We start from the raw sequence: 14,550 nt of genomic DNA, 5'->3' as shown, positions 1-14,550 counted from the left end.
CCTCTCAACAATAGCACCTATCCACCCCCTCAAGGATACATTTTCATTGAGCCTTTGTCTGGGGATTGCTGCCACAATGCCCAAGTCCCTAATTGGGAGATATAATCGCAATTAAAGGAGAGTGGCTTCCAGCAATTGCAGCTTTGGTGTCTCAGCTTTCATTACTACTCTGTCTTCTCTTATGCTACAGTTTTGCTACCCACTGAACTGCACCAGAGTAGGCTCTGTCTGAGTTAAAAACTGAAGAAATGCATAATGCTGATTAGACCAACCCCCCCCCCCACCGAGTGGCATACTGAGGGAGGGGGGGGTGCAATGCCCCATGGGCGCCGGGCTAAGGGGGGTGGGGGCGCAGCAGTTCCCAGTCTTCTCCAATCCCCATGTATAATTGTAAACAAGAAGCTTAAGATATTGTTCTTGCTCTGACTAGCAAAGGTGAATTAAATTGTAAAGGGGAGAATCATAAAGGCAAATGGTGATGTGAATTACTTGGTTGTATCTTTTGTTGGTCGAGACAGAGAGGGGCCAATGCAAATTCTTTCCTTTGAAGTTTACAGAAGTCCTTCTCACCTATGCAAATGTTAAATTACCCTCTGGCTCCACTACAAGGAGGGGGGAGGGGGGGGGGGTTTTGCCATGACTGGAAGGCAGTGGTATATTATCCCCTGAACTGCAGTGACACCAAGTGGACCTGGCTACAATTGCTAGGATTAAATGGATATTTCCTTAGAAAGAAAATTTTGAGTTGAATGGACCAATGGCAGTTCTTGGAATCAGAACTTGTGGGGGTGTAATCCAAGACCAGAGCCAATAAGAAGCAGGAGATTGATTGCCAATGAACTTTTTAAATTAGGTATAAAAGAAAGGTTGTCTTTTGTGTACAGTCAGACAGGCAGAGTGAGGAAAAGACAGAAGGACATAGCAATGAGGTGAGACTCCTACCCCAGCCATATGGCTGATACCACAAAAGAAAGAACAGTTGCAGATAGATGAGAGGGTTCTTCATAGCCATAGTCTGGAATAGTAATTATATAACAGTGCTGAGAAAGCAGTAGTTTGTTATTTTGTAGTGAAAGAAAAGAGTGTGAGTTTCAAGTATTTCCTGACATTTTGGTTTATTTATAGCTAGAAGGACAGTATTTAGAATAGTATCTGCATACATTCAGTATCAGGCTGACTTAGTTGCAAGGATATTCGGAAGATCTGTCACAATTTTATATTGAGTAGAAAGGAAATTTATGTTTTTTTGTGAGAACCAGGACTTCCAATCTCCTGCGAGATTGTATATGTGTTGCAACTGTCCCTTCCCGATGGCTTCACTCCACCTATCTTTCTTTCTTTGCTCCTCCTCTTGCTGTGGATGGATGCCTGGCTGCCGCGGCATCTGCCTGCCGTCCTCTCCAGCATCCCCAGACCGGCTTGGGCGCTGCCTCCCGCCATGCTTCGCTGGTACCTTAGGGCACGCGCAGCCCTCACTCTTATTTCCTACTTGGCGTGAACCTCAGGAGCGTCCACCTGTGATGTCACGCTGCCCGGATATTTAAAGCCTACGTTGTTTGCTAGCCTTTGAGTTAGCTACCCTGCCTCTCCAATCTTCATTGGACTCTTAACGCTAATGGGGAACCTGCTCCTCGGGGGCCTCACTTGCTTTTCAGGTCGCTATCAGGAAACCGGTACTCACTCCTCGAGGGCCCATGTTCCCTCACTCGCTGCCTGCTCCTACCTTCTCTTCTGCCTGGAAGGATTTGCTATCTTCAACACCAGTGAGTACTACCATTTTCACCTCAGAGCTGTTCCCTGAAACCAGGTACTCGCTCCTCGAGGGCCTGCCTCCGTTCCAGCCCTAGTGCCATCTCCTACGTGGAACCGCTGTGTGAGTACATTACCTTTAAGCCTCTCAGCTCTCAGGGATCAGGTACTCGCTCCGTGAGGGCCTGCTCTCCCTATTCTGGGGTTCTCCATACTGGGGCTTTGTGCATATTCCACTGTACTCATTATTCTCAGTTCTTTCCACTACAGCACTGCTACTGGAGGAGTCGCTGTTCCAGTGCCTGAGGGATACTAGCCCAGCCGGGCTACTTCAGCTGCTTACTACTGCTACCTCTGGTGGCTCCACCACATTGTCTAATAAAAGATCAATCTCCGTGTTTGTGTGTCCTGAGCTGAGCCTGACCTGTGGCCCCTCACGAGACTTCCCCCCAAGGGCGTGGTCAGCTGCCACAGTGTCCAAGGGTCCACCCAAACCTCACTAATTATAACAATAAGAGAGAGAGGATAAAGTTTGTGCACCTGCCTAATCCTCGATAATCTCAGGGTGATTGGAAATCAAGATTTCCCAGGAATAGACAGCAGAGGCTTTTAAAAAAAATCCTTATTAGCTGTAATTATTGCGTGTTACTTGATATATGTGCTGTTTTGAAATATTTTATGGTATTTGGGAAATTTTAAAAAATGTATAAGATTTTAATGAATAGAAGTTATTCTATTTGTCAGTAGTTTTAAAATATTTTATTAGTATGGTTTTACTATTTTAATTGTTGCTTTATGTTTCTTGATTTTATTTGTTTTATGAGGAATAGTAGTTCTGTTTTTCCATTGTTATACACAGAATCTGATTTCTTGGAGTTTATGCCTTCTAAGAGAAAGGGGAGGGTGAGCGTTTATCCCCCCGAAATTCCTTACCCTGCTGGTCAACAGCTGATTATGTCTTTCATCACCTCTCCGATTGTACAAGATGCTGAAGATCCCAATGGCACCTGTAGTGAGGAAGCATGGCAGGAGTCTGCGAAGGAGGTTTCCTGAGCTCTTTGGATTGCTGTTTATCACTGGCTTATCATCCTTTCCCTTCGGGAAGCCCCACGATTATAAGCAGGAGCGACCACATTGGAGGGGGCTGCTGAGGCGCTATTGACAGGCTTGCAGGATGTGGTGCTGCCTCCGGGAAGCATCAAGATGAGATCTCTTCTTTTTCTCCGGTTTCAGTTTTAATTTCCCCTATCCCTGGTGGATTGGGTCTAGTTGTGGCCGTGGAGTCTTCTCATGGAGAATTGCTACCAATTAACAGCGAGACTCTTGTTGTCCCTGTTCGCTCGACAGTTGTTACACTAGACTCCCTATGGGAATTGATGGCAGGCTTTGGAAAATCCCTGAGTGCCTGTTCCTCAAAAATAGATATTTTGTCTACTAAATTTGAGCGGATGGGGGATAAATATGATAGTCAATTTGATTTCCTGAATAATAAAGTCTCAAAGATTGAGAGTGAGATTAAGGATATTCAAGATTTTCAGTCTGCTACATTGAAGGATCGTAATATATTATCTAGAAGGATTGAACAACTTGAGAACCAAACTAGACATTTGAACTTACGATTCCTAAATTTTCCTAAGGTTTTAGGGGAAATCCCTGATATTACCCTTAAAAGGTACTTCTTGGAAATACTTAAGATTCAGTCAGACCAATTGCCTTCTATTAATAAAAGGCCGGATTTTAAAACATACGCGCGCGGCCTACATTTCTGTGCGCTACCCGGAGCGCGCAAATGCGCACATGTTATAAAATCCAGGATTGGCGCGCACGACGGTGTGCACAATTGTGCAACTTGCGTGCGCCGAGCCACACTGCCTTCCTCTGTTCCCTCCCTTCCCATACATGTCCTGCCCCCCAGCCCAAACCCCCCCCCCCTATTTTTGTTGTAGAAGTTACGCATGCTGGCCAACTGCCAGCTCGCAATCCCCCAGCCCAGCGGCCTTCCGACATGCCCCGCCCCAACCTGGACTGCCCCGCCCATTTTTTCAAGCCCCGGGACTTACACGCGTCCCGGGGCTTTACGTGCGCCACTGGGCCTTTTGAAAATAGGCCCGGCAAGCGTAACCCCCCTACGCATGTAAATCCTCCTGGATTTACGCGCGTAACTCTTTGAAAATCTGCCCCAAATTGTTTTTTCTTAATTCACCTTCTCTGCAGACTCTGCTTTTCCAAACTTAACCAATTTTCTTGAAAGTTCATCTGAAATTCTTGAACATTCAACTTTAGTATTGTCTTTTGTTTTATCACTTGATGTGAGTAAGATTATGTGTACTTATTTCAGGAATTTGTCTACTTTATTCTATGGTCAATCGGTACATGTTTTTCCTGCTTTAGCATACGTAACTCAAGAAAAATGAAGGGCTTTTCTTGCTTTTAGACAAGAGGCAATCTCAATAGGATGCTCTTTTTCCCTCCACTATCCTTGCAAATGTTATATTAAGTTTAATAATGATTGTTTCATTTTCTTTGCTCCTGAGCAATTAAGAGCATTCCTGGATTCTAAGAAGCCTTTAACCGCTTCTCCTGAGATAATCTAGTGTATGATGGGCATAGAATAATATCAGTCTGATATCATGTTATGTCAGTTTCTTCATATTGCTTTTGTATTTCTCCCTTTTATTTTCTGACTCCTTATTTGCTGTAAACTATATTTTTGGACAATGATATGGAACAATTGTCTTATTATTTCTTATTCTTAATTGTACCTCCATATTTTTGTCCATATATTTCCATGCAAAGATAAATTCTTTGTATATATTGAAATACTATGTATTTATTTAAGTGCTTTATATACCATCATTCCATGTAAGAATCATTAGTTCACAACGGTGTACAGGTTTGAAATAAATAAATGATTAGATACAGAGGTAGGCATACATACAGGTAGTAAACTAGGTAAATATTCAGGGACAAAGGGTGGATGCACTTCGAAGACAGACACATTAAAGGAAAACATAACCGGATTATAGGGGCTTAATAGCAGGGGAGTATTGTTCAGGACACATTTGGTTATCTCACTCATGGAGGTTTCTGTCAGGCAGCAGGCATTTTTGAATAGCAAAGTAAATAAATAAAGCATCAGGCACCCAGGAGAGGTAGATGTGCGAATATAAGAGAATGGATGCTCAATACGAGCGTCCATTTTACCGCGCAATTTATTGCATCGGCCTGTTAATGTGTTATAATAGTCCTAATACCATACAATATAACAATCTAAATAAATAAATAAATAAATAAATAAATAAATATGTTCCAAGTGTCATTTTGGCTTTTTTTGCAGGGTTTTCTTGTTGGCACCATAGCAGTGCATGTAAATATAATAGACATGCTGTTGTGGTATTATTACTTCAAACGACTGTACTTTAAGTGTCTTTTTTCATATAAAATCTTTTATTATAAATACATAATTTTAAATTGTGTTTGTAGGGGTCTGTGGTGGGGTTGGGGCTGGGCTTAAAGCTGTTAGATTCACTTAGGGTGCCTAATGCCCTTGCATGCCCTCACTGGAAAAAGAATACAGATTAAGCGTTCTAAAAAAACCCCAAAAAACAGAATGAGGAGGGGACAGCATAGTAATTGTAGCACCAGCTCTGACTAAGGGACTACAAATTAGAAACAGAAACATGCAGACAAGACCAGATTGTGAACAGTGGAATACTGAGGAGAAAAATACAAATACAAATACAAATCCATAAGAAACGCACATTCCCAAAGATGGCATATTCCAATCCCTAAAAATTCAAAATAAATTTTTCTGTTTTTACCTTTGTTGTATGAACTTATTTTTTCTAATGGATTTGTCTGGATCTCTTTTTTTTTACTTTCCCCTTCTCTGTCTTTTCTTTCTGTTTCTTTGTCTCCTCCTGTCCTCTTCCTCCCTCACACATGCATACAGGCTCTCACATGCTCTCTCTCACAGGCTCCTTCACACATACACTTAAAAGCTCACATGATCTTTCATATACATGCACACACAGACACTCTAACATACTCCCTCAGATAGTTACACCAGGCACTCTTACTCACATGCACAAACAAGCTCTCATATCCTTGCTTACGGGCTTCTTCTGACACACCCTCTCATCTGCTATCTCCCTTACAGGCTTTCTCACACATACACAGGCTTCCAGTAGCTCTCTCATATGCAAGCTCCCATTCCCACACACACACTATCAGGGCCTACCCCTCTCTTCTCATACTCTTCTCCTTAATTTACATTTTTATATTCTGCTTTTCCACAGATTACATTCAGGTACTATAGGTATTTCCCTATCCCTACAGGGCTTACAATCTAATTTTGTACCTGAGGCAAGATCACAAGGAGTGACAGTGGGATTTGAACCCTGGTTTCTGTGGGTCATAGCCCACTGTTCTAACCACTAGGCTATTCCTACACTCTTCTTGCTGTAAGGCCTAGTCCTCTTGGGCCACCAGGGTATGTGGGTCTGTGGCAGCCCTGTTACATCATTTCTCATCTCTGGCCCACTGCGGGATGGGGTCCATGGCAGCCCTGCTGCAAGATATTTCTTCTCGGGCTGCTAGGCAGCGCTGATTGAGTGGGCCTGAGCCTAAAATGGACGGGCCACGGCCCGCCCAGACCTACCCATGGTTATGTCACTGATTTATATGCATTTGACATTCCACCTTTTCTTTGGGTAAGGTCAAAGATGGATTATGTAGAAGTAAGATACATTGTGCACATGGATTACGCACACTGAGGAGGATTGAGAGTATGGTACATTCTGCACAGTGAACAATTCATACATACAGATAAGAAGCAAGTTAAGAAACAGAAGATGTAAGATAAGTTAAATACCATCAGACAATAATGCATATGTATAGAGAAGAAGCAATTTAAGCCCTTTTAAAGCTTTTAAACATCAAAGTTAAATGCTTAAACTTACTGCATGCCCAGATGGGGTGCTGGTATAGTTCTTTCAAGAGGGGAGATTTCCCCAGTATAATACTTATTTATTTATTATTATTTTTTTATATATACCGACATTTGATCTCAATTGAGATATCACACCGGTTTACATTCAGGTACTGTAGGTATTTCTCTATCCCCAGAGGGCTTACAATCTAAGTTTTTTTGTACCTGAGGCAATGGAGGGTAAAGTGACTTGCCCAAGGTCACAAGGAATGACAGCAGGACTTGAACCCTGGTCGACTGGTTCATAGTCCACTGCTCTAACCACTAGGCTATTCCTCTTCCCTGCCATGGTGTTCTGCACTGATTGTATTTTGTAAATGACAGGTGGTTAGAAAATGACCAGAGCGCCCTGGGTAGTTGTGAATGAGAGCTCATGGCACTGAATCTCATTTCCAAATGAGGTGGAGGCAACTGCCAGGCCTCCAAAAAATTAAATAATGTATAGCTGCAGAAGTGTTTTAATTTCATGCAAAATGTAAAATCTAAGATAGGATTTTCATCTTGCATGCATTAGACAGCCCGCTCTTAGCATCTTTCTACAACAAAATACTAATACAGTTTATGAAAAATTGATATCCGCTCACTACAGATTTTACATACATTTTATAAATGCTTTTTTATACACTACTGTTTTTCTTTTTCTTTTTTTTTTAAAAGTCAGTGACATCAGGTAACCTTCTATTCTCAACAAGAGAATAAGAAGATTCACTCATAGGTCAACATTACTGTCTCTAAACACATTGGTTCAAAATGGTGATATTACAGTTATTTAAGCATCCAGACCTTGAGATAAGTGGGGGAGAGAATTATGGTCATGCAAGAAAACTGGATTACAAGTCACTGAGGAAGGCATAAACACATATAAATAGACAAAGAAAAAAAACTGCTTCCGTGGCAAGGAAATGCTAGACCAAGGGGTTGTGACACTAGACTAGAAGGGAAAAACTCCGGAGCATTGTAACAAATACTGCTTCATATCAGAGGATGCAAGACATCAGAGCACAAGTAGGCATGGGATAAGCACAGTGTGGTGAAAGAGCCAGGATAAAGCTGAAATGAAGTAGGGTCTGGGCGGGGATAGAGCAGTAGCTAGAAAAAATGGGCAGACTGGATGGGCTCCCTGTCTGCGGATGTACCATTTACATGATTACAAAACTGCACATACGAAAGGGGACAATGCTGTTTATAACACATAAAATACATTGCACATGAAAAAGGAGACAACTTACCATCTTTTCTTTTCAGATTTCTCTCAATATTTGAAACGCAGGAGGTGCATGTCATGCCGGTGACCTGTATAAAACATTTCTCTGCGGTCACTGCCGTGGGAGCATTTGTGTGTTCTTTCTTGGGCAGGAACTCTAAAATGTAATCCTGTTTAGATGACTTAGAAGCAATACTGTTTATCTTCTGGACCAATGATTTCTGAATTTTGGGTTTTATGATGGAATCCTTATGACTAAGATGGTTACTAGTGCTAGCATCTAGAATAGAAAATACAGCAAAGCAATCAATATCGTATTCAAAGAGACACATAGATTAGAATTAAACAAAGGACATTCACCAATTACCAACAGATGACACCTTACAAGCAGCCAAACGACTTGGGGCCTTATTCAATAAAATTTGTTTCCCATGATAAAGCTTACTTTCCTACAGGGAAACTGACCTTATAAAATCATAAAGTCTGTATGTCTGTCTGTCCCTCCCTTTAAATGTCACTTCTGTACCCCATAACTTTTGAATGATGTATCCAATTTCATGGAAATTTATGCCATAGATAGTATAATGCTCTGTGATCCTTGGCCAAAATTTTCATGTGCCCCTTCCCCCCCCCCCCCCCCCCCCCCTCATTTTCCTTCATTCTTAGAATCTTTGTTTTCTTTTCTATATGGAAAAAGGTTAGTTCAGTTCAATTGTAATCTCAGGGAGATCAGAGCACATTGTGATGTCACTGAGCATTTTGAAAGCTGCCCTGCCATTGGTTAGCACTTGCGGTCAAACAAAGGAAACAGAAACATACTAGGTGTCATGAAATGAGGACACTCCTCCCTGTTGAACAAGTTTTTATCTTGCTTTCCTGAACATTCCTAGGCACCTCACATGCCCACTCTTTGGGGTAAGAGAAATTCTGACTCCCAAGTTTCATTGTTCAAAGCTCCTTGTAGTGTTTTCCCAGTTCTAAAAAACTCAGACTGCCCTCTTCTATCAAGAGCTGACATTACAGCATAGTGATTAGCATAAAATGTACTCCTAGGGGAAATCTGTACGAAAGAAAAATAAAAAATGTTGTGCACGTGATCAATGTACTCTTCCTCCTCTGCTGGCCTCTACCTGAAGTTTGAACTGCATGGTGCCCTATAGTCTTGCGGGACCCATTAGCATGCAAACCTAAGTGCAAAATTCAGCTATTTGCAAAGCAAATGGTTAAATTTGATGGGCTCAAAGGGCAAACAGTGCACCAGCACAAATAACTCAGATTATTAGCCCTTTTAGCACACAAAGCTCTCTTTGTGCTATATTTCTCCCATCAGCTTCCTTATTTGTTAATTCTGCAGAAATTTGCAGGACAGCCTGTAGCAGCGCCATGCAACAGAGGAGCAAGACATGAGTTTGAATGATTGGGGATTGAGGATGGGGTGAATGGGGGAGGGCTAAGAAATGGACAAAGATATGGAACAAGAGGTAAAGGGGGGGCACAGGATGAAACAAAAGATTGGGATTAGGGAGAAAATAGGAGATGGCAGAGAATATGGGATGGGGGGGGCTAGTAGAAGGGAGAGGATGCAGTACTCTACTGCAATCATCATCCTCCCCATTTTTTTTCTTTTTTTTAATTTAAATTTTATGAACTGGATATGCAAAATACAGTCACTTAGCAATATGCTTACCAAAGAACATAACAACATGACATAAACTCTATGCATAGTTAAAGATATCTGATCACAATATAAAGCTAAATAATAACATTAGCTATACCAATTTGCATCTTTATCTACTTTTTTCAACTTTTCACCCTCCCCTGCACCTTCTTATAGATTATTATGTTACCCTCCATATTTTTTTTTTAATTTTATTTTTAACTACATTTCAATTTATAAACTCGAAAAAAACATAGGATAATGTTAACCAGACATCATCATTTCAAAAAGAAATATTCAATTCACTATTTTCTATAATATTATCCTATAAAGAGGAAATCTGTAAGGTAAACTAGAGAACAATTTACCGCTAAGAATGAAATATAGGAGCGAATCAAAAAAGGGAAAAAATTATAAACATCAATTGTTGCCTATCCACATTTCAAATATTTTCCCCCCCTTTAACTTATACATAGGCATTTACGGGTGAGTATCCAAATATACTCTAAGCTGATTTGGATTGTTGAAGACATATCTAGCCTCTCAATGCTTAATATGACACCTGCAAGGATACTTTAAAGTAAATTGAGCACCTCTCTCTAACACTTCACTTCGTATCTCTATGAACTTTTTCCTTCCTTTTTGGGTTGTACGTACAACATCAGGGAAGATCCTTATAGGAGAACCATAAAAATCTTCATTTTGCTGTTTAATATGTAATCTCAATATCATATCTCTCTCAACAGGAGATAGAAATTGTACTAGTAATGTAGCTCTAGTGTTAATTTTTGACTCAAACGATCTTTCAATAAAATCTGTCAGATTTAAATTTTCTTTACTTTCTAATTTCTCCCCTTCTTGTATTTGTTGAAGATAATAGCTTTTTAAGATGGTAGGCAGAGAGTTTTCCGAATACTTTAAAACATTTTTTAAATAACTATTCAATAAATCCAAAGGTGTTATAAGATGAGTTTTCGGAAAATTCAAAAACCTAAGATTCATCCTCCTATTTTGATTTTCTAAAGCTTCAATCTTCCCTTGATATTCTTCTACTGATTTTATTAAATTTACTTGTACTTCCTGTAAATCCCCCAGTTTTCTTTCAAACTCATTTACATTTTTCTCCAAATTTACAATTTTCTCCTTTGTATTTACATCATTTTCCAAAGCATCTTGTACTGATGCCATAAGATTATTGATAGATTTTTGCATCTTTAACATCATTAAACCCAGTTCTTCCATGGTAAATTTTTGAGGAACAATAACCGAAATGTCTCCAGATCCAGATGCTTGATCCGACACCTTATGTTGGTTAAAGGGTCCATCATCACCTGTAGCCAATACAGAGGTATGCAAATTTTGATATTCAAAACTTTCTACACTTAAAGACTTGGACTCATTCATTGCCCTTCCCAAATTAGCAATAAAATCTTTCACAGGTGAAGTTCCAGCTATCATCGCTGGAGGAGGAACTGGCTTCTCTGGGGCCCCGGGGGTTAAGGATGTTTCAATGGCCAAATGATTCAATTCTCGCTCCTGAATTGAGTCATTAGCGGCCCCCTCCGGAGTGAATGTTGATGTTCTCTGAAAACACTGCACTATACTGGGTTGCACAGTTTTGTTCGGAGTGGATGTAGAGGAAACTTCTCTTATCTTTGCTTTCCTCTTGGTGTGAGGCATAGCAAAGAAACCCCAGATAGGGATGTGACAGAGGGGCAAAACAACATATTACTTAGCTTTAGTTGTTCTCTAGGGCCGCCAAAATCGATATTCCCCATTCAAAGCCGTTCTAATCCGGGCTAAGCCGGGACAAGCCGCACGCCCCTTGGCCACGCGTGGCTTAGCTGTCACGCCGGCGGCGGCGCGCAGGCATAGGCTGAGTTTTAAGCCTACCCGGCTCCTCCTCCCGAAGTCACCGGCAAGCCCCGGATGTAGGAAGTGGTCGCGATGATGGTCTTTCTCCCAGCGGGGTAGGTAATCCAAAAAGGAAGAGCGGGCCACAGAGCTGTAGACTCTCACAGGAATCAGGCAGGCAGCGTCTCCTGCTGGCGTAGGCTGAGTTTTAAGCCTACCCGGCTCCTCCTCCCGACATCACCGGCAAGCCCCGGATGTAGGAAGTGGTCGCGATGATGGTCTTTCTCCCAGTGGGGTAGGTAATCCAAAAAGGAAAAGCGGACCACAGAGTTGTACACCCTCACAGGAATCAGGCAGGCAGTGTCTCCTGCCGGCGTAGGCTTTTAAGCCTACCCGGCTCCTCCTCCCGACGTCACCGGCAAGCCCCGGATGTAGGAAGTGGTCGCGATGATGGTCTTTCTCCCAGCGGGGTAGGTAATCCAAAAAGGAAAAGCGGGCCACAGAGCTGTAGACCCTCACAGGAATCAGGCAGGCAGCAGTTACCCTCCATTTAATCGCACTCCCTCCTCTCTAACCCTGTCTTCGCCATTAGCCTCAAATAGCCATACCACTGCACATAGCGTGTTTGTATATCTACCATTCCACAGCCCATCATGGATCTATTCATTCTGGCCTTAGATTCTGAGCCTCCTTCCAACAAATATATAATGCCCAGGTTTTTTTGAACTTCAGGATAAGATCATGCAAACAAGCAGTTAACTTATACATGTTATACATTCTAGCTAAACTTACTTATAAATTTGTTTTTAGTGGAACCTCAGTCTTGTGTCACCATGCAGTCAATTCGCATCTCGCTGCCACAATAATATCATAAGAACATGCCATACTTGTTATGGAGAGCGCTGGGAGAGTGGTCCCCCTTAAAGGGAGTGTGCCCTTGGGCCCCTGGCATAATCCGAAGTGGATCAGGACCGCGCCAAGAGTAGGTGTAGCATGTGTCAGCGTGGGTGGCGAGAGACAGCCCGACCCCCAGCCGGACCTGCATGCCTCTGGAACCAACTATGGAATGTTGGTAATGAACAGTCCTCCGACCGTTCCCGTCCCTTTCGGACCTGCCGCTGGGATGGCAAACGGCAGCAGGCTGGACTCAGGGCATAGGCAGACGGAGGTTCAGGCACAGAAGACGAAGACTTGGGAAATGTAGACTGTAGACGTAGACTCAGGAACTTGGAAGGTTCAGACGTTGGCATGGTCCCTCAGGGCGCCCTACACAGCCAGTACCACTGGTCTAGTCATGGACCACCCTGTCCTACATCCGCGGAAGGAAGGGAACGAGGTACTAAAGACAAGAAATCAGGAACAAAATGCTGCACACCAGCAGTCCAAAGCAAGGTACTGCACACCGGCAGTCAGGAGAAAGGTACTGCACACCGGCAGTCAGGAGAAAGGACTGGGACAGGAACAACAGGAACCAACATCAAGGAACATCAGGAAACATCAGGAACGTGCAAGACACCGGACACCAAGCTGGAACAAAGAACGAAGGCCTGATGGAGCGCTGGAAGCAGAGACATCCAGACACGAGTAACTCTGATGCAAGGCAATGCATGACTGCTGGAAAAGAGCTTTTATACCCCAGGAGCAGGCAACTGCCTGGGAGGAGTCCAGATGGGCCACACCTCTCTGGCCCTACAAGAGTGGAGAGGACGCGCGGGCCCGCCCCTTAGGAGAAGGGTGTGGCCCACACCAGAGCATCCAGGCTGCAGTAGAGTAGGCCTCGGGTAGGCCCTGCTGATATTGAAGGCCTCCCAGGCTGTGAAGCAAGATCCGAAGGATTACTTAGGCGAGGCCCCGGCTTCGGAGCGGCCTCCAGAGAAGGTGAGAGGCCTCCCGTGGCACAGCTACGGGAGGAATCGTAACAATACTGGGTAAGACTAATGGTCCATCAAGCCCAGCATCCTTTTTCCAACAGTGGCCAATCCAGGCCATAAGAACTTGGCAAGTACCCAAAAACTAAGTCTATTCCATGTGACTTAGAAAATAGCAGTGGTTATTTTCTAAGTCAACTTAATTAATAGCAGGCAATGGACTTCTCTTCCAAGAATTTATCCAATCCTTTTTTAAACACAGCTACACTAACTGTACTAATCACATCCTCTGGCAACAAATTCCAGAGTTTAATTGTGCGTTGAGTGATAAAGAACTTTCTCCGAGAACTTCATTGAGTGCCCCCTAGTCTTTCTACTATCTGAGAGAGTAAATAACCGATTCATATCTACCTGTTCTAGACCTCTCATGATTTTAAACACCTCTATCATTTCCCCCTCAGCCGTCTCTTCTCCAAGCTAAAAAGTCCTAACCTCTTTAGTCCTTCCTCATAGGGGGAGCTGTTCCATTCCCCTTATCATTTTGATCATCCTTCTCTGTACCTTCTCCATCACAACTATATCTTTTTTGAGATGCGGTAAGCAGAACTGTACACAGTATTCAAGTTGCAGTCTCACCATGGAGCGATACAGAGGCATTATGACATTTTCCGTTTTATTCACCATTCCCTTTCTAATAATTCCCAACATTCTGTTTGCTTTTTTGACTGCTGCAGCACACTGAACCAACGATTTCAATGTGTTATCCACTATGACGCCTAGATCTCTTTCTTGGGTGGTAGCACCTAATATGGAACCTAACATTGTGTAACTATAGCATGGGTTATTTTCCCTATATGCATCACCTTACACTTATCCACATTAAATTTCATCTGCCATTTCGATGCCTAATTTTCCAGTCTCAGCAGGTCTTCCTGCAATTTATAATATCTATCTATTTATTTATTTAGACACTGTAATATCAGTCGGTCAATCTTTTTGTCTAAAGCACCAATATCCATAATGAACAATAATAATCTAGGATTCCTCGGTATCCTACACCCAGTGACCTCGTCAATTAAAAGAATAACCATATTTCAGTAACTAACCATTTTTGTGCATTCCCACCATATATGATAAAAATGCCCCCTCTCCGCGCAGTTAAGCCAACAGCAATCAGATACATCAGGAAACATCTTAGCCAACTTAGCTGGGGTGAGATACCACCTAT

General features: G+C 42.5%; 1 protein-coding gene across 2 annotated transcripts in view; it reads right to left on the bottom strand.

Moving 5' to 3' along the window:
* The window catches only part of ATP7B (ATPase copper transporting beta), a 225,428-nt gene that overhangs the window by 83,412 nt on the left and 127,466 nt on the right, over positions 1–14,550 (bottom strand). For both annotated transcript variants that reach the window (XM_029602798.1, XM_029602797.1), the window contains one exon: positions 7,969–8,223. In XM_029602798.1, coding sequence (XP_029458658.1) covers positions 7,969–8,223 — 255 coding nt within the window. The remainder of the gene's footprint in view (positions 1–7,968; positions 8,224–14,550) is intronic.

The sequence above is a fragment of the Rhinatrema bivittatum genome, chromosome 5, assembly GCF_901001135.1.
Source record: "Rhinatrema bivittatum chromosome 5, aRhiBiv1.1, whole genome shotgun sequence".
NCBI classification, from domain to species: Eukaryota; Metazoa; Chordata; class Amphibia; order Gymnophiona; family Rhinatrematidae; genus Rhinatrema; species Rhinatrema bivittatum.
This window is presented reverse-complemented; position numbering and strand designations above follow the sequence as displayed.